The sequence below is a fragment of the Harpia harpyja genome, chromosome 2, assembly GCF_026419915.1.
Source record: "Harpia harpyja isolate bHarHar1 chromosome 2, bHarHar1 primary haplotype, whole genome shotgun sequence".
In the NCBI taxonomy this organism is placed as follows: Eukaryota; Metazoa; Chordata; class Aves; order Accipitriformes; family Accipitridae; genus Harpia; species Harpia harpyja.
In genome coordinates this window covers 15,625,656-15,648,961 of record NC_068941.1, presented here as the reverse complement: position 1 = coordinate 15,648,961, position 23,306 = coordinate 15,625,656, and the positions used below count along the sequence as shown (strand labels likewise).

At 38.7% G+C, this 23,306-nt stretch overlaps 1 protein-coding gene across 4 annotated transcripts in view; it reads right to left on the bottom strand.

Moving 5' to 3' along the window:
* Positions 1–961: 961 nt before the first annotated feature.
* USP38 (ubiquitin specific peptidase 38) overlaps positions 962–23,306 on the bottom strand; it is a 28,886-nt gene continuing 6,541 nt past the window's right edge. For 2 of the 4 annotated variants that reach the window (XM_052816229.1, XM_052816249.1), the window contains exons 3-10: positions 21,702–21,831; positions 21,348–21,449; positions 18,341–18,499; positions 16,960–17,153; positions 16,306–16,399; positions 15,384–15,490; positions 12,905–14,255; positions 962–4,011 (exon numbers count right to left, since the gene is read on the bottom strand). In XM_052816229.1, the coding sequence (XP_052672189.1) occupies positions 3,850–4,011; positions 12,905–14,255; positions 15,384–15,490; positions 16,306–16,399; positions 16,960–17,153; positions 18,341–18,499; positions 21,348–21,449; positions 21,702–21,831 (2,299 nt within the window). In that variant the 3' untranslated portion in view covers positions 962–3,849. Of the gene's footprint in view, positions 4,012–8,385; positions 8,667–12,904; positions 14,256–15,383; positions 15,491–16,305; positions 16,400–16,959; positions 17,154–18,340; positions 18,500–21,347; positions 21,450–21,701; positions 21,832–23,306 lie in introns of those variants that run through there. The other 2 variants (XM_052816258.1, XM_052816240.1) reach the window with 2 other exon arrangements.

Genomic DNA, 23,306 nt, shown 5'->3' with positions numbered 1-23,306 from the left:
AGGACGTCAACTGCTACAACCCATTAGATCCCACAGTAGGCTATTAACCAGGAAATTGCCCTTGTATTACAAACTGAGCACATTTCTTTGGATCACACGTCTGACTGACTTCCACTTTCCACCACTTCATAATTTTTATGCCTCACTCCCCCAAATCAGAGACCAACACCACCCAAAACTGAGCAGTCAGTCTTTGTTGTTATGTCATAGTTTAGTATTCCCTTCATTTACACTTTATTCTTTGAGACTTAAAAACAAAACTGGCAATGTGTTAAGATGGGAAGCCCAACAGAAGAGCAAAACTCTAGGAAGGGACTAGAAGGGACCTCTGGTTTATCAAGTCTAGTTACCTTACTGTTCAGACACCACTTTGCATTTAATTTCTTTCATAGATATATTTGGCTCTTCCTTCAAAGCAGGTCTCTGCCTGGAAGGCGGTTCCAGAATTAGTTCTAGTAATTAGGAACTTTGTTTCTAATCTCAATCTTATTTACAGAAAGTTTATACCCACTTGCTTTTGTTCTAACACTCCTTTAGCTCACAGTGCTTCTGCCCTTCACCTGTCATTCGTACAATAAAAAGTAGTATTCTGACTCCATAAACCACTTTACTGCTAGAGATTAAAAAAAAAAAAAAAAGGCTTACCCATGAAATAAAACTTCCAGAGCATACAGAAGATAAAATATTTAACTTTACAGAGCAGGGAACAAGGGGGGGGGGGGGGGGTGTGTAGAAAAAGAGCTAGCCAGAAGGTGTGAATTGTTTAGTTAGCCAAAGAAACCTTTTCTCTCCTCATCCTGGATAAATGGGCTTGTATATATTGTAATCACTTGTTATGGGGGTGACATTCACAGCAATCCACTGTAATGCTCCACACGAAAAAACTGTACAAAATGAACTGTATGGAAGAAAGTTAACACAACTCCACTGACCATTAAAACAAAGACCAAAACACAATCCATCTTGTTAAAAGGAAATATGATTTTAAAAGACATACCATCCTTGAGTTTGATACAATAGTATATCCTTCATGAAAGGAAACAACAAAAAACCCTAAGCTTCAGAAACAGTATTATGTATTTTGTATCTTTCTACTGATTCAACTTAGATAGAAACCAAATTAAGAATGGAGCCAAAAAGGTCAATAAACAAACCATCCAGCATTCATTCACAGGCAACAGAAATTGAAGTACCCTATGTACATTGTTCTCTCGTATTATGTCCAGAAGATAGTCACATGCAACACCATTACTGTAAAAAATGAAGAAAGGTGTACATTTTAGAGTGTGAAATACTTCTCCACTTTCACTAGTTTTATTGAAACCTTCCAAGTTAGGTATGAATCGTCCTACGATGGCTGTCAGGTCAGCAAGCAGACTTGTAAAAAGGTATTCTGAGTTTTAAAATCTATTTGTAAAACCCAAAGTAACTCCATCAACAGAAGTCAACAAGGGGAAAGAAAGAAGTTATTTTCAGTTTGAGACATACCATCATTTTATACCTAAGGAGATCCAAGCCTATTGGCATTACTCTCGTATAAAATTTCCATATTTAACACCTAATTTAGAATAGGCAAACAAGGGTGTAGAAAGCCTTCTAAGAGCTCATGAAATAAATATAGTACAATAGGTATACAAAACTCCTACTGCACATTATTTTTAGGTAGGCTACATAATTTGTATTTTTACTGTGAAAACAAAAACAAAACTGACCTTTACAAAATTATGATTTCATATAGAGTAAAAACACTTGCCTCTGCTTCTACTTACTAGTGTTCTAAAATGAACAGTAAATTGATACAGACAGACAAAATACTCCCGTTGTAATGCAAACAGTAGACAGCTTCTTAGTGCGTCCTCATAATTTGGGAGAGAAAAGCCAAATTAACCTCACAATCATACAAAACGCTTTAAAACCAGAGCTAACTGGCAGAGAAGCCTAAAAAGAAATAAAAAACCCTCTTAGACTGAAAGTTACAGAATTTCAAGGCAAAGTGAGCTTTCAAGAAAACCTCGTCCAAGCACAACGAAATGAGAACGTTCCTCACACTCGTCTCATAACATTCCACATTTCCACAGCTGAACTCCTGGTTCAGAGACCTACAACTGAGATAGCAATGAAAGCATAGGTCAAAGCCGAGGTACTACAAACTGTCAAAACAAAACTTGGAAACTTAAAAAAATGAAAGTGAGCTGCTCTAGCTTTCTTGAGCAGTAACATATGAACCTATAGCAGAGCAAATAGCATAGTTTTAGTGATAATATAAAAATAGCTTGCAAGCTAAGTTACCTTTTAGACTAAACTCCATTTTTTTGATATCGTATGAACAAGGTTTAGTTTTACCAACTTATTTTATGCTTTTCAAAGGCATTTTATAAGAAACTTGCTTATTTTGTACAGTCAAGCTAACACCTGCCAGGTTTGCATGCTTTTTAAGGATGCACTTTGTCATCTAGTAGAATATAAAACCACAATAAAACAGTGCAGAATTTTGTAAAAATATTTTAAATAAATTTACACTTCACTATAAGATTATTCAAGTTAAGAATTAATCGCCAGATTCAACAGTGTAACTCCTTCACTTCTGTTATTCTCATTGCACATCAAAACCAAAGTTGCTATTTCTGCCAAGACTAAAAGAGTGGATCCTCAACCTCTGCTGGCCTAACAAGCAAGCAAACACTGCTCCACAGACAGCATCATTTTGGTCTTCTGCAGACAGTTGAAACCTGAACTCACCAGAAATTTCTCACTACAAGCAATATCAGAAGGCAAAACTTCAAAGGACTCTTAGAAGCATAGATCCTCAGCTAAGATCAATACAGGTAGCCTCTCTGTGATTTCACAAACATAGCTCAGTATTATGACCAGCTTTTTCTTAGCAATGCACGCCACAAAAAGTTATAGATCACTAGATATGTATTTTTTTTTAACCAAAAAATAATGGGCAACACACTTACTGCATTTCAGACTACCAGATTTTTACTTCTGGAAACCTAATAGCTTTCTATAAATGTACTGATTTCTAATACTGACAAAAAAAAATTGACTACTAACATTTTTCCCCTTTTCTGCAGCCTCAGAAAGTTTAAGTTACAGTACTGCAAGGCACATACAGAATCTCTTCCTCTCCAATACACAGCAGATATATTCCCTGAAATAATTTTAAAATCCTCAAAACAATTAGAAATGCTACAAAGTTAACAATTTCTATTTAAAAACATTGTTCCTACAGAACATGCACTTTTTTGGAAAACAACTTAGCAAATATTCATAAATTATTTTTTCTTCTTTACATTTACACTGCAAATATATTCAATAATTTTTAATCTGGAAAGTACTGTATCATGTCACATGTAAGTTATTGCCTTCATTATAAATTGCATCGTCTCTGGAAATCCATAAAAGGTACTGGATTTCAAAATAAGGTGGGGGTGAGAGACTATGTATGCAGTTTAGCCCATCTGAAAGGATTTCCACATAAAGCAATACCGTCAGAGTCAAAAATGAACTTTCTTCATTCAGTGGATGAGGACAATAGAAACTGATGTAAGTGCGTTTGTTCAGTTTAATGCAGTGTCATTAGCAACTACTGAAAAATCTCCATTTTCTGTCTTTTGGGCAAGCATATCTTACTATAAAAGCAACTGAATTTTTAAGAGGTAGTTTTTTTCCATTATGCGCTTATTTATTTCAAATAAAACATAACCAAAAAACCCCCAACATTTGCTTTTGAACAAGGATCAAGTCTCAAAACTTGATACAATATCTGACAAAGTTCAATATTTTAGTTGTCCTCAGCAGGACTGAGCTGCTTTGGAACCAGTGTATTCCAGGTTGTCTTCATAGTCAAAAGACTAATCTACCAACAGTACTGAACCCACCCCCTCCTCCTCCACCTGTCGGTCCACAACTTCCCGGGGGGTCGTTGTCATCAAATCCATTGGGTCGGAAAGAGCATGAGGCTGAGGCAGCTTGAAGTGCTTGTGTTCGAGCACTAAGCTCTTGCTCCTGAAATGAAAGCATAAAGACAACTCAAAAAACCCAACCTCAAGTCCTTGAAGCAGCTTATTTCTAGTAAATTCTGAAACAGCTTTTAAAGCAACATTACTAACTGGACTCCTAAGTCTGAATGGCTTTGTTGAACTTCAAGTTGAACATCCACAGCCAATCTGAAACATACAATTCTGTTGAATATCAGTAAGTATATGTGAATCATAAATAAACCCCTTTAAGTTTATGCTAAAATTGTATTTTATAGCAACATGGGATGTTACTGAAGAATTAGACTGCTGATCAAAAGCTAACAAAACATTAGGTTTTTGTATGTTTCACATGAACATTCATCCTAGCAATTTTGTGATGCCCTCGTTCTTGGTTGCCAAATAGAAAGGTAAGACCATTGTATCAATGTTAATTATTTAAAAGACACTTTTATTCCACTCAATCAACTGCATAGAGTAACAATGTACTCAGATAAAAGGCAAAAAGATGGACAAGCTATTTAGTTTCCATTCAGTGCAGCTTTTTAACTTTCAAGTGTTACTGGTATGCTAACTCTGTTTTAACATTAGTAAGTCTCAGGAACTCTAAAGCACTGCATAAAATCAGAGTCAGCTGCTGGAGAAAGTAGCTGCACAAGTAGCAGGAACAAGAAAGTATAGCCTCCTGTCAGCTACTTTTTCAGCTGAATGCCCCTGTGGCTTTTTAGACATGTAAGAAGGGGATGAGCACAGGCTTTTCCCTCATTACAGGTATCATACACTATTTTGTCTCTGGCCAACTAGTTTCCTAAAACTTGCAGCAACTTCTTGCCTTTAGTATCCCTTTCTTAAATTGGCCAAGAGCTTCAAAAGTTGAGGGAGGGAAGGCAGATGTTGGGCTCTGGAAGACTGACACGAAAAAGACAGCAGACCTGTACAAGCTTTATTTCTTTAGGAAACAAAACAGAAGTACTGATGTGCTAAGGCTCACACTGATAGCCTCCTTCACATGACAGTTCGTCACTACATACCTCCCTAAAGGCAGTGGGAGGAAATTTTAACAGGGTTTTAGTAATTACATGGTCACCTTGAATTGTTCCTTTTCTATTCCACCTCCTGGTGAAAGCAAGGAACAGAGCCAAGAACCTGGAAGCCTGTATTATACTACCATGAAAGCACTAAAAACTTAAGTCTTGTCCATGTACTTTCACAGGTGCTAAAAATAGTACTTGCGGGTTTAAATTACTCTGCCCTTTTAGAAAAACACAGCCTAAGTTTAAAACTATTTTACACTACTAAGGACTGAAATGCATACTCATTTCCGAAATTATATAAAAGATATTTGGAGGACATTGCCTACACAGATATGCTGGCCATATTCCTGAAAGACAGTATTATACTATGTCCAGCAGTACGTGGATTCTTATGTTATCTGCGAACTATAAGACACATCAAAAACTGAGTAAATTTACTAGGAATAACAAGGGAATATAAAGAACTCACTTCTAGTACCAGAAATCAACAGAAAATTTTGATTAAAATAGCAGGCCTTGTACAAATAGCCTGTTTAGTTGAAAAACTACACTGCAAAACTGTTTAACTTAGAACAGAATTTCTTCTCAAAACCAAACTGTGGGAGACTTGCTACACTGTACCTGGGGTGGTTTTTCTTTTTTTGGTAAAATATTTCAGAAAAATGTTTGGTTTAATGCAGCACAGTACCAAACAAAAAATGGAGTTTTCCTTACTCCCTCCTCCACTTTTATCCCTCCAGAGAACTGTTTTCTGGCAACTTTGTACCTCTTAAACCCCAGTAGTGAGTTTTACCTAACAAACTGTACTACAAAAGAATATAAGCATCAACAATAGGTTTGCTGATAGTGCTAAATAAAAATCTTAAAATTGTAGACAAAACACTGGAGTCTCACAGCTAAGAATTTTTTTGCCAGATTTAGCTAGAAACACAATTTATTTTAATTTGCCTTACTGCAGTTACTGGATAGCATAAGGTCTTGGCATACCTATACAGCTAAATTACTTTATGTATGTCTTCTATTACATACCTTTCACAACACCATTAGCAACAGTATGATTGTTCTACTGTCACTAGGCTTCCTTATAGAGAGGAGACAAGCCAAGAGGAGAAGCACTACTATGAACAGCAACAACAGTACGCTGCACGACTTATGTGCAAGTGATGACTCTCACAGCTCTGGAGACACGCAACACCTTTGTTACAGACTGTAAGTGAGCTGCAAGCACAGCTTTTGTCAACCACTTTGAAATACTGTTCAGAAGCAGCCATAACGCACTGAGAATAGGATCAACCTCAGTTGTGATCTTAGCTTCATTGCTACCATGTACAAAACATTTTCTACAAAGGATGGAAGGTATCTCTCTACATATGCACACACACAAGAGAAATATGGAACAGTGATCAAATTATCAATTATTGAAGTTTCTTGACAGAGTATTAGTATTAAAAACCACACACTATTTGTGTCTTAAATGCTAGAAGTGAAATTTAGCAGTTTAAGATCTTTCATACTTTATTCCTGTTCAGTAGTTTGTGCTAACTGAGCACATTTCTTTCTTCTCTCAGGGCACATATTGACTTGATTAATATTAACCTACATTAAGTTGTTCTAGTATAGCATACAGCACTGGCTTTTTTGCAAGAAATATCCTTGTTTCTAAAAAAAGTGTTGAATGTTTTCAGGCCGATTATATTTATCCCAACAAATACTAAATCAGGTAAGTAAAACTTGATAGTCAGTACAGTTCCTTGGACTGAGAATAACACAGAGCACCACCCCCCCCTTTCCACTTGTTCCCAGAATGGGTTTTTTAATTTGTTTTAACTGGAGTAGAAGCTACCCATATTGCAGTTTTTGTTATTTAAAATGAAAACATTTTAGTTTACCATGTGGTAAACTGGTATGCAATAGTAAAACAAAAGCAGTAAGCTAAAGATTTTTTGGAATGTTTCTTCTAAAAAGTAAAGGCTTTCTCAGGACAAAAAAGTATATTCTTAACTTAGCAGGAAAATACTAGTTTAGAACTCTGAACAACAATGAAATGCGACTTCTCAAAACTACAATAACCTAATTCAGTGAATCACAATATTTGTATTAATTTGAGAAAAACAATAACTGAGCATTTCTAATCAGCATCATTTAAACTGAGAAAAGGACAGAATCTCAACGACTCTGAGATTAGTAGACCACTACACAAAGAAAGCCAATACTGAAGAATCCAAAATTGAAAGGTGGGTAAAAGATCATAAACTTAAAGAAACCAAAACAACTAAAACCCAAACAAACACTACATACTTGGCAAATATACATGTTTTCATTTTGAGGATACTATATTTTTCTTTTTTTTTTTTTTTTTTAATTGGAAAGGAAAGGTTTTCAAGAAACTACTAACTTGGCTTTCACTTGTAAGCTGTAAGAGAAAATGACTGCACACTTTATCTACCTTCAGCTACATGTTCTGTAGAGAAAGCTTTAGTCTGGAAGATTATCAAAAAAACAATTTTTGTGCATATGCACCAAGTGACTTAAACTTTTATAAAATCACATTGTTTTTTCACTGGTCCTAGGTGTAGAGCAGTATTCAAAAAGCTTAACATAACTAGCTTCTTAGCATATTCCAGAAGTTGCATCAAAATGGTCTTGAAAACGTTAATTCAGAGAAACATATTTAAGAATAACTTCATTATTTGACAAATCAACTTCTAAATATCCTGATAATGTTGCTTGTTCCATACGGCTAAAGCATCTCTTCAGATTTACAGAAAGCCTCTGTTATGCATACTCAGGTAATCACCTATTTAACACTGAAATGTGTGACTGCAACCATTGGATTCAACAGGAAAATACGCAAATAAGAATAGTAACTAGGATTTAATATTTTATGTGGATGACACTGTTCCTCCTTTAAATGTTTGGCTTTATATAAAAAAAGATTACAATATCACTGCCTATTCTTCAGGCTGTGTTATTAAAACAGGGGTGGGGGGTGGGGGTGTTCCATCACTCAGTTACCTAGGTGCTGCTGTAATTATATACATAAATTAAAAAATAATCCAGCTTTGAGCTTGAAATTTCACAACTAAAGCATTCACGCATCAATGGAAGTCACAGCAATTCTGACTGCCGTTATCTTGCATGCAAGTCCGTGCTCCGGGCGGCAGGCAAACCCCCTCCTTGCCCACCTCGCCATCCCAGGTGCCTCTGTACAACAGGTATGAGGCTCTGGATGTAGGCCAGTCAATGGATGATGTGGATGACGGTCTATCTACACCAGAGATGTTGCCAAGATCAGAAAGACCTAGCCCCCGTATCACGACCACCTCCACAAGGAAGAAAAAAACTGGTTATAGTTGTAGGCAACCCCCTTCTGAGGGGAACAGAGGGTCCAATATGCCGGACAGACCCTCCTCTTAGGGAAGTCCGCTGCCTCCCTGGGGCCCGGATTAAGGACATCGCCGGGAAACTCCCTAGCCTGGTACAGCCCTCTCACTATTACCCATTACTGCTCTTCCGTGTGGGCAGTGATGAAGCTGCAACACGTAGTCCAAGGGTGATCAAAGAGACTTCAGGGCCTTGGGAGGGTTGGCAAGGGGATCTGGAGCACAGGTTATTTTTTCCTCTCTCGTTCCAGTTGCAGGCAGCAACACTGGAAGAAACAGACGGACCCAGTCTGTTAATGCATGGCTCCGTGGGTGGTGTCACCACCACAATTGTGGGGTTTTCGATAATGGGATGGCCTACACAGCACCAGGCCTGCTGCTGTCAGATGGGATTCACCCTTCTCAAAGCGGGGAGAGGGTCTTTGCTCAGAAGCCAGTGGGGCTCATTGACAGAGCTTTAAACTGGACTTGAAGGGGGAAGGGGATAATATCAGGCTTGCCCGTGACAAGCTGTGGGATGACACGCCAAGGTTAGAGGGATGGGGCTACTGAGGGCCCTCAGCCTGTTGCTCTGAGCCGTGCTGGGTACACTGGAGCACACTTGAAGTCTTACGGAGATGAGCCAAGGGCTCCTGAGGTAATAGGAGCCAAGAGGGAAACACCAGTGAAATACCTCAAAGGAACTATGGAGTCTTCCTCTAAGAAGGTGACATGGCCGACAGCCCAGCTGAAGTGCCTCTACACCAATGCACGCAGCATGGGCAACAAACAGGAGGAGTTGGAAGCCACCATGCTGCTAGAAAGCTACGACCTAGTCGCCATTACTGAAACTTGGTGGGACAAATTCCATGACTGGAGTACGGCTATCAATGGCTACAGGCTGTTCAGAAGGGCCAGGCGAGGAAGGAGGGGTTGCTCTCTACATCAAGAAACAGGTAGCATGAAGAGCCGTCTCTGAAGAATAGCCGCAAGCAGGTTGAAAGCTTATGGGTAAGAATTAGAGACCAAGGCAACAAAGGGAACCTTGTGGTTAGTGTCGTCTACAGGCTGCCTGATCAAGGGGAGCCTATTGACAAAGCCTTCTTACTCCAGCTACAGGAGGCATCGCGCTCGCAGGCTCTCGTCCTGCTGGGGCACTTCAAACACCCCGACATCTGCTGGAAAAGTAGCACGGCAAGCTGTAGGCAATTCAGGAGACTCCTGGAATGCACTGAGGATAACTTCTTAAGCCAGGTAATAGACAGCCCTACCAGAGGGGATGCAATAGTGGACCTACTGGTCACCAACACAAGTGAGATAATTGGTGACGTCACGATTGGAGGCAGCCTGGGCTGCAGTGACCATGCACTCGTGGAGTTCACAATCCTGAGGGATATGGGTCAGGTGAAGAGTAAAGTCAGGACCCTGAATTTTAGGAAAGCAAACTTCCACCTCTTCAAGGAGCCAGTCAATAGGACCCTGCGGGAAACTGCCCTCAGGGACAAGGAAGCAGAACAGAGCTGGCAGATCTTTAAGGACACTTTCCATAGCGTGCAAGAGCTCTCGATCCCCAGGTGTAAGAAACCAGGAAAGGAAGGCAAGAGACCAGCATGGCTGAGTGGAGACCTGCTGGTCAAACTAAAAGGCAAGAAAGAAATGCACAGGCAGTGGAAGCAGGGACAGGTATCCTGGGAAGAGTATAGGGATGCTGCCCAGTTGTGTAGGGATGAGGTCAGGAAGGCCAAGGCACAGCTGGAGCTGAACTTGGCAAGGCATGCAAAGAATAATAATAAGGGCTTCTACAGGTATAGCAGCCAGCAAAGGAAGGTCAAAGAAAGCACACACCCCTGACGAACAAGACTGGCAAACTGGTTAACAACAGACAAGGAGAAGGCTGAGGTACTCAACAAATCTTTTGCCTCAGTCTTCACTGGCAACCTCTCTTCCCACACCTCTCGAGTGGATGGACCGCAAGATGGGGACTGGGGGAAGCAAAGCCCCTCCCACTGTAAGAGAAAATCAGGTTCATGACCCCCTGAGGAACCTGAACATACATGTCTACGGGACCTGACGAGATGCATCCCAGAGTCCTGAGTGAATTGGCTGATGTAGTTGCCAAGCCACTCTCCATGATATTTGAAAAGTCATGGCAATCAGGTGACATCCCTCGTGACTGGAAAAAGGGAAATAGTGCACCCATTTTTAGAAAGTGTAGAAGGGAGGACCCCGGGAACTACCGACCCGTCAGCCTCAACCTCTGTGCCTGGGAAGATCATGGAACAGATCCTCCTAGAAGCTATGCTAAGGCACATGGAGGACAGGGAGGTGATTTGAGACAGCCAGCATGGCTTCACCAAGGGCAAGTCCTGCCTGACCAACCTAGCAGCCTTCTATGATGGAGTGACTACGTCAGTGGACAAGGCAAGAGCTACAGATGCCATCTGTCTGGACTTCTGTAAGGCCTTTGACACAGTCCCCTACAACATCCTTCTCTCTAAATTGGAGAGATATGGATTTGATGGGTGGACTGTTCAGTGGATGAGAAAGTGGTTGGATGGTCATATCCAGAGGGTAGTGGTCAACAGCTCAATGTCTGGATGGAGATCAGTGACAAGTGGTGTCCCTCAGGGGTCCATATTGGGACGAATACTGTTTAGTATCTTCATCAGTGACATAGTGGGATCAAGTACACCCTCAGCAAATTTGCAGACAACACCAACCTGAGTGGTGCAGTTGACACGCCTGAGGGACAGGATGACATTCAGACAGACCTGGACAAGCTCAAGAAGTGGGCCCATGTGAACCTCATGAGGTTCAACAAGTGCAAGGTCCTGCACCTGGAATGGGGCAGCCCCCCCCAGTATCAATACAGGCTGGGCGATGAAGGGACTGAGAGTAGCCCTGCCAAGAAGGACTTCCCGGTACTGGTGGATGAAAAGCTGGACATGAGCCAGCAATCTGCACTTGCAGCCCAGAAAGCCAACCATATCCTGAGCTGCATAAAAAGCAGCAAGGCCGGCAGGTTGGGGGAAGTGATTCTGCCCCTCTACTCCGCTCTGGTGAGACCCCACCTGGAGTACTGCATCCAGCTCTGGAGTCTTGAGCACAGGAAAGACATGGACATGTTGGAGCGGGTCCAGAGGAGGGCCACAAAAATGATCAGAGGGATGGAACACCTCTCCTGTGAGGACAGACTGAGAGAGTTGGGGTTGTTCAGCCTGGAAAAGAAGGCTCCAGGGAGATCTTATTGCAGCCTTTCAGTACTTAAAGGGGGCTTATAAGAAAGATGGGGACAAACTTTTTAGCAGGGCCTGTTGCAATAGGACAAGGGGTAATGGCTTTAAAATAAAAGAGGGTAGATTTAGACTAGATATAAGGAAGAAATTTTTTACTATGAGGGTGGTGAAACACTAGAACAGGCAGCCCAGAATGGTGGTAGATGCCCTGTCCCTGGAAACATTCAAGGTCAGGTTGGACAGGGCTCTGAGCAACCTGATCTAGTTGAAGATGTCCCTGCTCATTGCAGGGAAGTTGGACTAGATGACCTTTAAAAGGTGCCTTCCATTCCATGAATCTAAGATCTGAGATCGCTGCTAAAGAAGCCATGTTTTATGCTACCCTATGCAGTCGAGAGGAGAGGTGGCCTATAAACAAAGATGGTTAGGACACAAATGCTTTAACCACACAGTCTGAAAATAGCAGCAGAGCTGCAATTTAAACTCTCAGTTCTCTTGTTTATGTTTGTAAAATACCTGCAGCTATTATAACAAATTTTCCACAGTGAGATGTAGCTCTTCTTTTCTAATCTGAATTTACCTAGTTTTTCTAATTTGAGTAGGCCTAGAACTCTTACAGGAACAGCTCAACCCATCAAAGAGCACACAGTAAAACACACTTTTACTATTACACCATCCAAACATAGCAACAATGCTCAAAGCAAACCATATCAAAATGTGGAGAACAGTGTTTTTTTTGTAACAGCAATAGAAGAGGCGACTACAGCTAGGTGAAGATCTCAGAGCACAGGGAATGTGCGGGTGGCAGAAAAGGCAGCAAAGGGAAAGTGAAATCTAGTCACTACCATCTGGTCTTCATTTTAGTGGTTCTAGCATTTGTTGGGTAAGCACAGTTGTATAAATAAAACTTCAGTCCAAATGAAAATGTGCTAGTAAGAACACTACTAAAGTGTACTTAAACTTCTTAGGTACTCTTGCAATTTATTAAAGGCAATGAAAATCAGAACTGTTTGAAAAGCCTCTCCTGCATAGAATTACAAGTGATTAAACGACCTATGCAAGCATATTCACTAAAAATTTAAACTGAAATAAGCCATTTTCCTTGAGGCTTCCCATCTAATGGTGATAGCCTTACTATGAAACCTGTCTAGCAACACCAAGATGGAAGGAAGATTGGTGATTTATAAAGTTAATAAACCAGAATATTTAAAAGTTAACTTTTTCTTTCTATTAGACTGTCTCTTGTGAGTTTTAAGGAGACCACTCTTCATACACAATTTCCGTCTTACCTGCAAGTACAGTTTGTTATCTTTCGTAATTGCATCCATGAGGTCTTTTTGTAGGGGAGGGTCTCCATTTACCCAGAGTCCATTTGCCGAATTGGTGTTGAAGCCACAGGTGCTATTTTGTTTCTTGTAAAACAGAACATAAGCAGTGTCCTTTGGAAATCTACTGGTAATTTTCTGGACTGACTGAAATGAGGTAAATGTCACTCTGCTGTCATTGAACAGAAACCATTCTCTTGGCATCTCAGCGTCCAGCTCATTTTCTACAACAGTACAAGGACTCTCCTCTGTCAACAACTTATCCTGAGGAGAAACTAAAGAAAGAGCTGTAGACTGATGGCAGAGTCCTGAAGGCCCTGACCCAGTAACATTTCTAGCGTATGAATAATAATGTCCACTTTCAGAGGATACACCAGAATGCACCACCACAGAGCTTAACATGTAGGGCACCAGTTGTGGGCAGGTCACTTCATCAGCACCTGAGGGCTTCAGTTTTTTAGCAAGATTTTCTCCAATATCAGAAATCTCAACACCAACAGACCAACCTCCTGAAACTACAGCTAATGGCGATGTTGCTCTTCTGACTGGCAGTTCCAAAACAAGTGGCAGAGACACATTGTCCAAGATTTTGCGCCTTATATGACACTTTGGATCATACGAAAATCTCAAGAGAGTGAGAATGAGGTATTCGGGTTCCTCAATGATTTGCATAGTTTTCTCAGCATTCTGTAGAGAGGCACACTTTTCACAATAATACTTATTGTCTCCACTGAGGATCTCAGGTGCCAGAAAATAATTCAGTAAGTCTGTAACTGACAGGGTGTTTTTACCTACTAGCCCCCGAGACATATCCTTATTATCTTGAACTTTGTTGAGTTCAGAACTTGCAGTATTCTCAGAGTTTGGCTCAGTAGAAAAATCTTTTATGGTTCCTTCATTCATTATTGTGTCACATCCACCATTTACTTCCAAATTATTGAAAGGGGTTCCTCCAGCAGGACTAGTTGCTAAAGTATTAGTTTGCACCACGTAGTCATCTTTCACTTCAGAACGTTCCATACATTTTGGGCCAATGTTCTCCAAGGAAGTTGGAGGACAGAAAGCCAGAGAGAGATCTGTGAAAGCTTCTTCCTTTTGAGACATACTTTTGCAGTTCAAACAGCATATAGTAGTCTTCAATTTTCCTCCAAACATCTTCTCTATCAGAGTTCTTTCTTCACTTCCCATACAAGGTGCTTCAGCAAATACTTGCGCTTTATGGACAGCTTCTTGTGTCTGGGAATCTTCATTCATTATACTTTCAGAAGTCTTTGCTGAAGACAGCACTTTCAAGGTTCTCTCTTCTTCATGCAGCCTGAAGGCAAAGAAAAATAAATCCAAGTAGCTGTGCTATTTTGCAAACAAATATTGCTGCACCATTTCAGACTTTTTTTCCAGTTATGCTAAAAAATATAGATGGTTAAGTGGCTAGAAGTGTCCTATATTAAAAAAGCCATTTGTTATTTTTTATATAAGCAAGCTGAACCGTACAGGTCAGTACTATCCAAAACAGAGTATGAGAGAAGCACTAATACATTTAACATGGGTTTCATTACATATAACAGAACACAATAGATATACCAAGATATCTGGCAAGTATTAAAAAAACCTAGCAAACAACAATTTTATTATTTACCATTACATTATCTTTAATAAATCAGTTTTGTAGTTGACTGGTTCTGTATGTCAGATTTTGTAAGAGAACAACTAGCTATTTATCTAGTGCCAGACTATTTCCAAAGAAAAGAAAAGGTCAGGATTTTGTAGCCAAAAAAGTTAATAAACTACAGCAAGAAAAACCAAACCAAAAAAGAAACTCAAGATGGGGAGGAAAAAAAAGGGAAAAAACCCCCCCCAGAACATTATTTCACTATTGAGATAAACTTCTGGAAAAGTAGAATGTGTCATAAAGCAAAATTGCTAAGCCATACCTCAGCAAGCCAAAATTAAAGAGAGCTACTAATAAATTTAGATATTTTTGTTTTATCTGTGCCACAGTTAATTTGCTTGTTTATTAAACTGGTTATAAATGCATGTACATCTCTTCATGACTTATCTGACCTGTATGAAATATAGCTGTCTCCACCAACAGGAAATTCCAGATCCACGACTAAATGCTTTCAGCAACCCCATTAATTTTTACAACAGGACCATGACTCTAACATAACACCCAAGTTTAGATTTGTAAAAATGGAATATTACTACCACTATAATCTGCTTTAAATGCTGTGGATACAAGATAGTATCCAGACTTTACCACAGATTAAACCCATGAAGAAAAGTGTTTTATAGACCATACAGAAAACCAGAGACAGCCAAGAATGAGGCCCAAAATTCCTGGTCCCCACTCACACAGTGGAATTGTTACATGACTGCTCCTAGGAGTTCAACATTATGTGATAAGACTGTAGATTCATTCCCATTAATGGGACAATAACTGTACCTGTCTAGCAGGAATCTGAGATATTCTGAGCAATCCTGCTGGGATCGAGGGGTGAACCATGGTGGTCTGGAAGCCTCAAAGAAAATTCTAGGAGCATATGCCTCCCTCTGTTCACATAAGAGAGGGACAGACAACATTACATAAAAAATTGTTGTATTATTTTGATATTGAGCACTGAACTTTGGACTACATTAGAGGAACTGTAGGAAACATGGTACACAAACATTTAAACCACTTAATCACAGGAAGAGAGCACAATTAATTTTGTAGTAATCACCTCCAGTACAAAGATAAAAGTAGTGGATCCTGCAGGCAAATATTAAGTGTGTAGTGAGTGTAAACCAGATGTTATGTGTAATAGCAGTTACTGTTCTTGCTGGCAAGCTTAAAATGTTTTCTTTTTTCAGAACACCACCAGTATTTCATAAGTACCAATTTATTTTTAAGGTGACCCAGCCTCATCCCCTTCACAACAAGTTTATTGTTATTAATCAAAAAGAACAAAAGTGTCTTATGTCTTTCTAGCACTAGCAAAATGTTCTGAACATTTAATAAAGTTCACTTTAGAATTTGAACTACAATAAAATTTTGGGTAAAAATCACTGCAGAAAGTCACAGTTTACCCTGACTTGTATATCAAGTCAGGTTTTATTTGGACTTTTTCATTTTGGCTTCTCCAAGCAGGCATTACTGCCCATTTATAAAAACAACACAATGCCAAGATGTTCCACTTATGAAATATAGATTTCTCTAAGTCCATCCACACCATCTGAACGTTTGGAGGCAGACTCATTCCCCTATATATCTATCATATTTATATTTTTAATATACTCAAGACAACTCCTTCCATGACATGTTTGTTGCTATATTTTGGTATATACATCTAGGCTTAAAAAACAGCAGATGAAATAAACTGACATACCTGGGTATGGGCCAAAAACGCAAAAAGATGCTGTAATTTTCTCATTAGTGAATTACACCCATTTAGATTCAGAGATAAAACATGTCTTCTGAAACTGGGGAGGGGAAAAAAAAAATACACATGAGCTTCCTTGCTAGATTTCTAACAACAATGCAGTTATCATTCCAGCTCAGATAATTACTTCAATTTGAAAGAAAGCAAAACATGTAACACTTCCCTTCAATACCTGGATTCTGCTCTAGTGCAGATGCAAAACTACTGTACAGGAGGAACTAACACTGCAAAAAACCCATTTCTTTAAGCATTTCAATGTGTAAGAATGAGCTATAGACAGACAATTTTTTTTTCCAATAGCTTCCAGATTATACCAAAAGCATCACCATAAACTTTTACAATACCAGAGGGAGCAAGGACAGTGAGGAAAAAGGGACTTGTCTTTTGACACTGGACAGAAGGATCAGGATTTTTAAAGGCTAAAATTGCAGTTTCACAGAGCTGGACTTTAGCAAAGCCATCAGTAACTGAGTACAAAGAAACCCACTCAGCTCTAGCAAGCTGAGAGACCCCAGGACTTGTTAATATTTGGTGAAAAGCAAGAACGCAACAACTGCAATAGTTAATTTGCAATGAAAAGAGCCATTAAAAAGGACTTACTCTGTAGCCATAAAAAGTGCCTGAATAACACTGTTCATGTAGCAAGTATTTCCTAGATTAATTAGGCCTGTCTTCCCAGTTTCAGATTTTCCAGAAAGTCTAGATAAACAAGACGGCAAAGAACTGGATTGAGAAGTCCAGGCACTCTGACTGAGAATCAACTTAATCTTCTCTTCCGTGGGTTTGGGCATATCCTACAAGAGAAATGTTTAACACAATCGGGTTTTGTGTTTGTTTTTATAATAGGTCCTGCCATTCAGCAGTCTTATATCTTCACTTGCTCCAGAATTCTCCTTCAGGGTCTTGCTATCCCTGATAGCCTAGAAGATCTAACACAATCCCCCCTGCCCCCCACAAGTCTTCTTCTTCAAAGCTTTCTTTACTCAACTCTCAAATGGCTCAAATTGCAGGAATAAGGGGCTGGTGGTCACCTTTGACCTGCATATTCGAAGAATCCTTTCTGCCACCAAAAACTACCTCTCAAATTTCAAGTTTTAACAGACCCCTAAAGCATCCTCTGTTCTGCTAGAAATACATTCCTGCTCTGTCAAATCAAAATTTAAGAATGAAAGAATGAAGTCCAGAATACTTGGAATTAAATTGATAGGCGCCTTTTAAGCTTCAAAACATTTAACTGCAATACTACCACTATAAAATCAGGCAGTAACACCTGAGTGGGGTTTTGTGGTTTTTTTTTGTTTGTTTTGTTTTGGTGGGTTTTGGTGTTTGTTTGGTGTTTTTTGGGGGGTGGGGTGGGGGTGGAGCTTTTTTTCCAATTTTATTTCATTTTATTTGTTTTGGGGTTTTTTTAAATTTACTTTTTATTTTAAGTGCATCATGCACTTAAATATTTATCTAAAAAAGCTGAATTTTGCTTTGAAACAGCATAGGTGAGCATCCTTTACCCACAGAGGCATGCAATACTGACTGCTGTATTAAGATGTAGTGCTTAATAATGGTGTTTTGAAGTTAGTCAAAGATTAGCACCACACCAAGTACTTCTCAGGACCTATTTCTCTTCAATACTATCAGTACTCTGAACTTATATTTGAAGAGTTGCAGTTTCTAACTTGGGTTGAAATGAAATGCCTAGAATAAACCACACAAAAGTATATTAATAAGAAGGCTTAAGAAATTAGATTGTACTTTTAATAAAGGATCTCATTTCAGGCTTTTCTTAAAGGCTGCTATAATCATATCATGGACACTCAGGACAATTTTTCTAGCATATTCCAAACACACTTAGAAATGACATTATATTATATGGTTAGCTCTTCTCTCCTAGTGAAAGTTCTAAAGAATTTAAATCTATAGGATTATAGCCTTTATATTTGGGAAAACAAAACAAAAATATTCCACCCTCTTAATCCTCCTAATATACCTTAACAGCTTCCAAAATGGGTTCATAGAGCTCTGGAAATCCTGAATAATGATACATCATACAGTGTATCAACTCGGTCAACTGCATCAAAAAGGCTGTACTGGAAGGTAAGCCATCTCTTTTGAAGGAGTGAACCAAACTGACCACATGCGGGACAACCTGAATGGGAAAACAAAGAAACAACAAAAAAGGGTGTTAATTGCATTTTTCCAGTTTTTTTGTTCTACAAACAACTTTACTGTTTTACATATGCCAAGTGACAGGGGACCTTTTGTTCTTAAATATTAAGTGGTTGAGAAACAAATGACTTGAAAAACATGCATTATTCTTTACTCGTGACAATTTTCAAACAGCAAAATTAATTATTCAATGCTCTCTTTCACTCACATATCAAATTTTGGAACTTTATGAACTTAGAAAATGCATGTTAAGATTTTAAACAGTCAGTGTCCAAAGTACTCATCTTATTGAGGATACTAACAGCAAACATTTTGCCACCACTAACAGTGCAGTATCCTGTTCTAATTTCATGGATATAGTTTTCAAAACAAACCCCTCAGTTTTCCTTAAACAGAATCTAGTGCTTGGAATCTGAAGCCAATTAATACATTCATGCTATTTCAGTTTACAAGATGGAAACTGGCTCACAGCTCCACCTAGTGAGGGAACTAGGCTCAATAAACCAAGACAGTAATTTACTATGAGCTGAAAAAGCTTACCACAGGTACGGTAATCTATTTGAGGATTAGTTCACATTCATTACTATTTTAAATTGCATATAAATCAGAAATGTTTACTCCACCTCGTTCCCCTTCTTCAGCGCAGTTCTGTCCGTATTTTTAAATCCATGAGACTTTTTTTTAATATGAGTCTTAAAACATCGAGTAGAGTTATTTCAATGCAGTCCCAAAGAGCAGGGACTTCTCACTGTGAACCAAAATACTTTAGACACCTCTGTCGGTTTCCAAGTAATCAAAATGGATTAGCTGTGAAAGAAGTGGATTGAATGACTTCTCATCACAAATCAGTTTACAAATTGTTTGGTAGTGAAGACGTGAAATACGGAAGAGAAATTGTAAGAATATCATAATTTTAGGAAAGTATACCAATTAAAAGAATTAATATACTCCAGAACACCAAAGTAAAAGGGGCCAGGTGCACAATACTCATGTGCTACTTTTTCAAACACCAGTTGTTCTCTAAGAATAAGGAATATTTTTACATCTTGGAGAAACAAACCCCACTCTTTTGGCAAGCAAGATATCCACTGTTTAAAAACAAAAATACCAAGATTAAGTGTTCAATGTACTACAGAGTCAACAGTGAAAGTTGCAATGAAATATTTCCCTCTTTCACTTTATAAGTGTGGGTACATATCAATGAGAAAGCAACTACTGAGCTCCAAGTACGAGATTTGTAAAGTAGATCCGAGATATGATAATTTTGCACAGAAAAAGCACACGGGAAGAACAGAAAAAGTACAGGTTCTCAGCTATCTCAAATTGAGAGCCAAATTCTTACTTGCTATATGCTGCATAATACTGAAAGTTACACTTTGAGTACATACAGAAGTACAGCTTCTGGCTTGAGGTTGAATTAAAATTTTATAGGTCAGTAGATTTTAGAATTCCATAGCACACATCATAAGTTCTACATCGTAAGTGCAAGACAGAGTGTTTTTCTTCTATAAAAAACCCAAGTCATTTATGCTAGTGATGCTCAAGCATAGGGAAGGGGAATGTTAACTCAGATGCATTGCAAAATAAATTAATTCGTATATATCAAGTGTGCATTTAACCATTTTCATTCAGGCCATTTATTATAAAAAAAGTAGACAAGTAGTTTAAGCGCAGGAAAATATTACAGGATACCAAGTGACAGCAGTAGCTCAAAAAATGATAGTGAAGAATGTTGTTTAAAATGGAGGGAAAACAGTCACAATGAAGTCCTTAAGACAGATGTTTATGCAGTACTGCATGCAGCCTATGGTAGAAATTCTCCTTGTTAAAGCAAACGCCTATTTCTAGAGTAAGTCATCTCATATTTTGTTTTTCTCATGAATGTTTTGTTTCTCTCAGGAACAAAGAAGAAAAGAAAATATGAAATATTTACATTTTCAGCATACTCAAGGCTACTTGGTTCTTTCGCTTGTGACTCAAATTTCTATCCTTGGCCAAGATTAGCGCAGTGGAGGGAGGAGAGAGCAACTTCAGACTTCTATCATTAAAAAACAGTGTTAAGAGGCATAAGGCAGTTACTCTGACATTAATCAAAGGGTTTGTGATCGCTTCGGGCCCAAAAGCCTTGGGGACAGCTTAGACAAACAGTGTGCGAGGCTGTTACTATGGTTAACTCTGAAAGACCCGTATTTCACTTAAATTTTAAGCTAAACACTGAATATGAAAAGAAGGAAGGCACTAGGCATCTTGCTATACTAATACAAACAGTCATCATCATACCCTAGTATCTACCGCTTTAACTTGTGAACTGCATTTTGAAGAGTGGCTATTAAAAATAGCATCCTTCAGTTTGCTCATATATCCATTGAAAGATAAATAGCGTAGCTTTCTTAAAGTGAAGTACTTCTTGGTCTCATGCACCTATCCAGGGTGACTAAGTTATATATAGCAGATAATTGGTTATCTGTTTTCTCCAGATAGTTGGGCTTGAAAGTCTACTTGCAGCCCAACTTCAACAGTAGACTTCACACCACATAAAATGGATTTCCAGAAGTATACAGTCAAAGATAAAATGCGGTGCCCAGATACTACTGACAAAAATACGTACATACCAGGAAGAACAATGCTCGTTTCCAGTTACAGATCTAAGTGGTTGAACCTGGAAGTTAGAAAGCCTAGTGGTCTCTGAACCACAGAAATCTGAGTCTGGAACCTTGAAACAAAGAGGAAATCCAAGCATATCAATTCTGTTACTCTTTACACCCACTTTAGAAATCACACGTGAATGACATTTCAAAGAATTGAAAACCATTTGTTTAGCAACTCACCAAATGAAAAGCTTCTGGAGAATGCTGAAAACTAAGTAACATGTGGGAGAGGACAGCAAGGGCACCAGGCCTCACTAGAGGAAACCAAAGTCGATTAAAGACCTAAAAAAACCCACATTTATTTCAGTAAATCTAGAAAGTGAAACTTCAGTAAAAACATAAACAGATCTTCAAATCCACAACCATTTGAAATAGACAGAATCATTACACACAAACTGAAAGCTACAGATACATTTACATCCTCTTTGAGAATAAGACAATAACTGTTGCAACACAAAAGATGCTACACAACTGCATAGCTGATACAAATTCCTTTCCCTCTCCTTCAATTTTGAATGTTCTTTTCCAACATACCAATTCGATCTTAAGCAGAGTGACATCAATGAGGATGGTAAATTTCTGGACTGCAGCCAGTCCTTTCAGCAGTGCAATCACCCATGTTTCCACGTGCTGAGCCAGAGGCCAGGACAACCAATCAATCATTCTGAAAGATTAATGAAAGAAAAAAAATAAAACAAAAAAAACCCCAAAACCCATATGCCACTAATTTTAATCTCAACAAAAAGAATTCTATATATTACCCAGATAGTTACACAGTAACACAAGAGACTCACAAGAAGTAATGCAAGAATGTTAGGCAAGTAGTAAAATAATTTTGATTATATCTCAAGTCATTTAAGTCTGTAATTAATAATGATCTACTTAACACATTAAAAGTAAATACAACCCCCCCGAAATACATATGCATATAAAATTAAATATTAGGGATATTATTGTTACTTGTTATTTATGAATATGAACCCTGGTTTTACAGACATTAAGCTAACATTTTTATTTTGTGGCAAAATCTTACTACTGAAGGTGAAAAAGTGCCTGTACCCGAGAACCTCCCCTCCTATACCTTTTATCCCAAACCAGATCAAACCTGACTATTAAGTTTCAATTTGAAAAGGAAGCCTCTTCAACTTAGAATTACATTCCTGGAAGCCAACTCTCAGTTAAAAAGGTAAAATCTAGTAATTTTAAATACATTGCAGCAGGTGTTAGAAGGATCTTATGATAGCTATCAGCAGCCTGGGTCTACCTGCACCCCAAAAGGAAGAATTTCACTACAGCTAAGAAAAAGGAAAAGTGAAGGGACTTGATCTGTGCCTAGAAAACACAGTGAAATATCAGCAACGGAAAATAGGGTATTCTATCCTTCTAAATTAATAGACAATTTACACTGATACTTAAGGAAGACAGGCAGAACAGTTGAAGCAATTCTAAGATACAGACAATATCATAAGGCAGTACCAGCTAAAACATGAAATTTAGGCTTTGTTCTTCTGAGATTTTACTTGACAATATTTTGGATTTTCTTCAACTGTCCACAAGATCCCCTTCTTCAAACCAGATGAGGCACCACTAATTAAGTGGAAGGAAAAAATTTTTCACCATGAGGGTGGTCAGACATTAAAACAAGTTATACAGTAAGGCCGAGGCACCTCCATCCTTGCAGAAAGCTAACTCGATTGGACAAGGCCCCGAGCAACAGTGTCTGACTTTGAAGCTTGTCCTGTTTTGAGCAGGATTGGACCAGATGACTTCCAACAGCTCCACTCAATCTACATAACACTATGATTCTATTCTATAATTCAATGAAAACAGGAAGTTAGAAGTATATTTCTTTACTTCTTTTCCAAAAACGCTCCTCATAAAGATTAATTATTTTAAGAGGCTGAATTCTAGCACAGAACTGAACAGGTTAGAAGCAACCAGTCTAATAAACAGTCACTATCAGTACATATAGGCATAGTTAGTGGTTATCAACCTGAAACAAAACTATCAGCCCCTATGTTCTTCCTGGAGATTAAAAGAGCTCCAAACAGACTGAAATCAGGATTTCAGTCCTCAGATTCCAAACTAAAAAGAAAACCACGGACATGCATCTGGGCAGTTGTATTACCATAAACAACA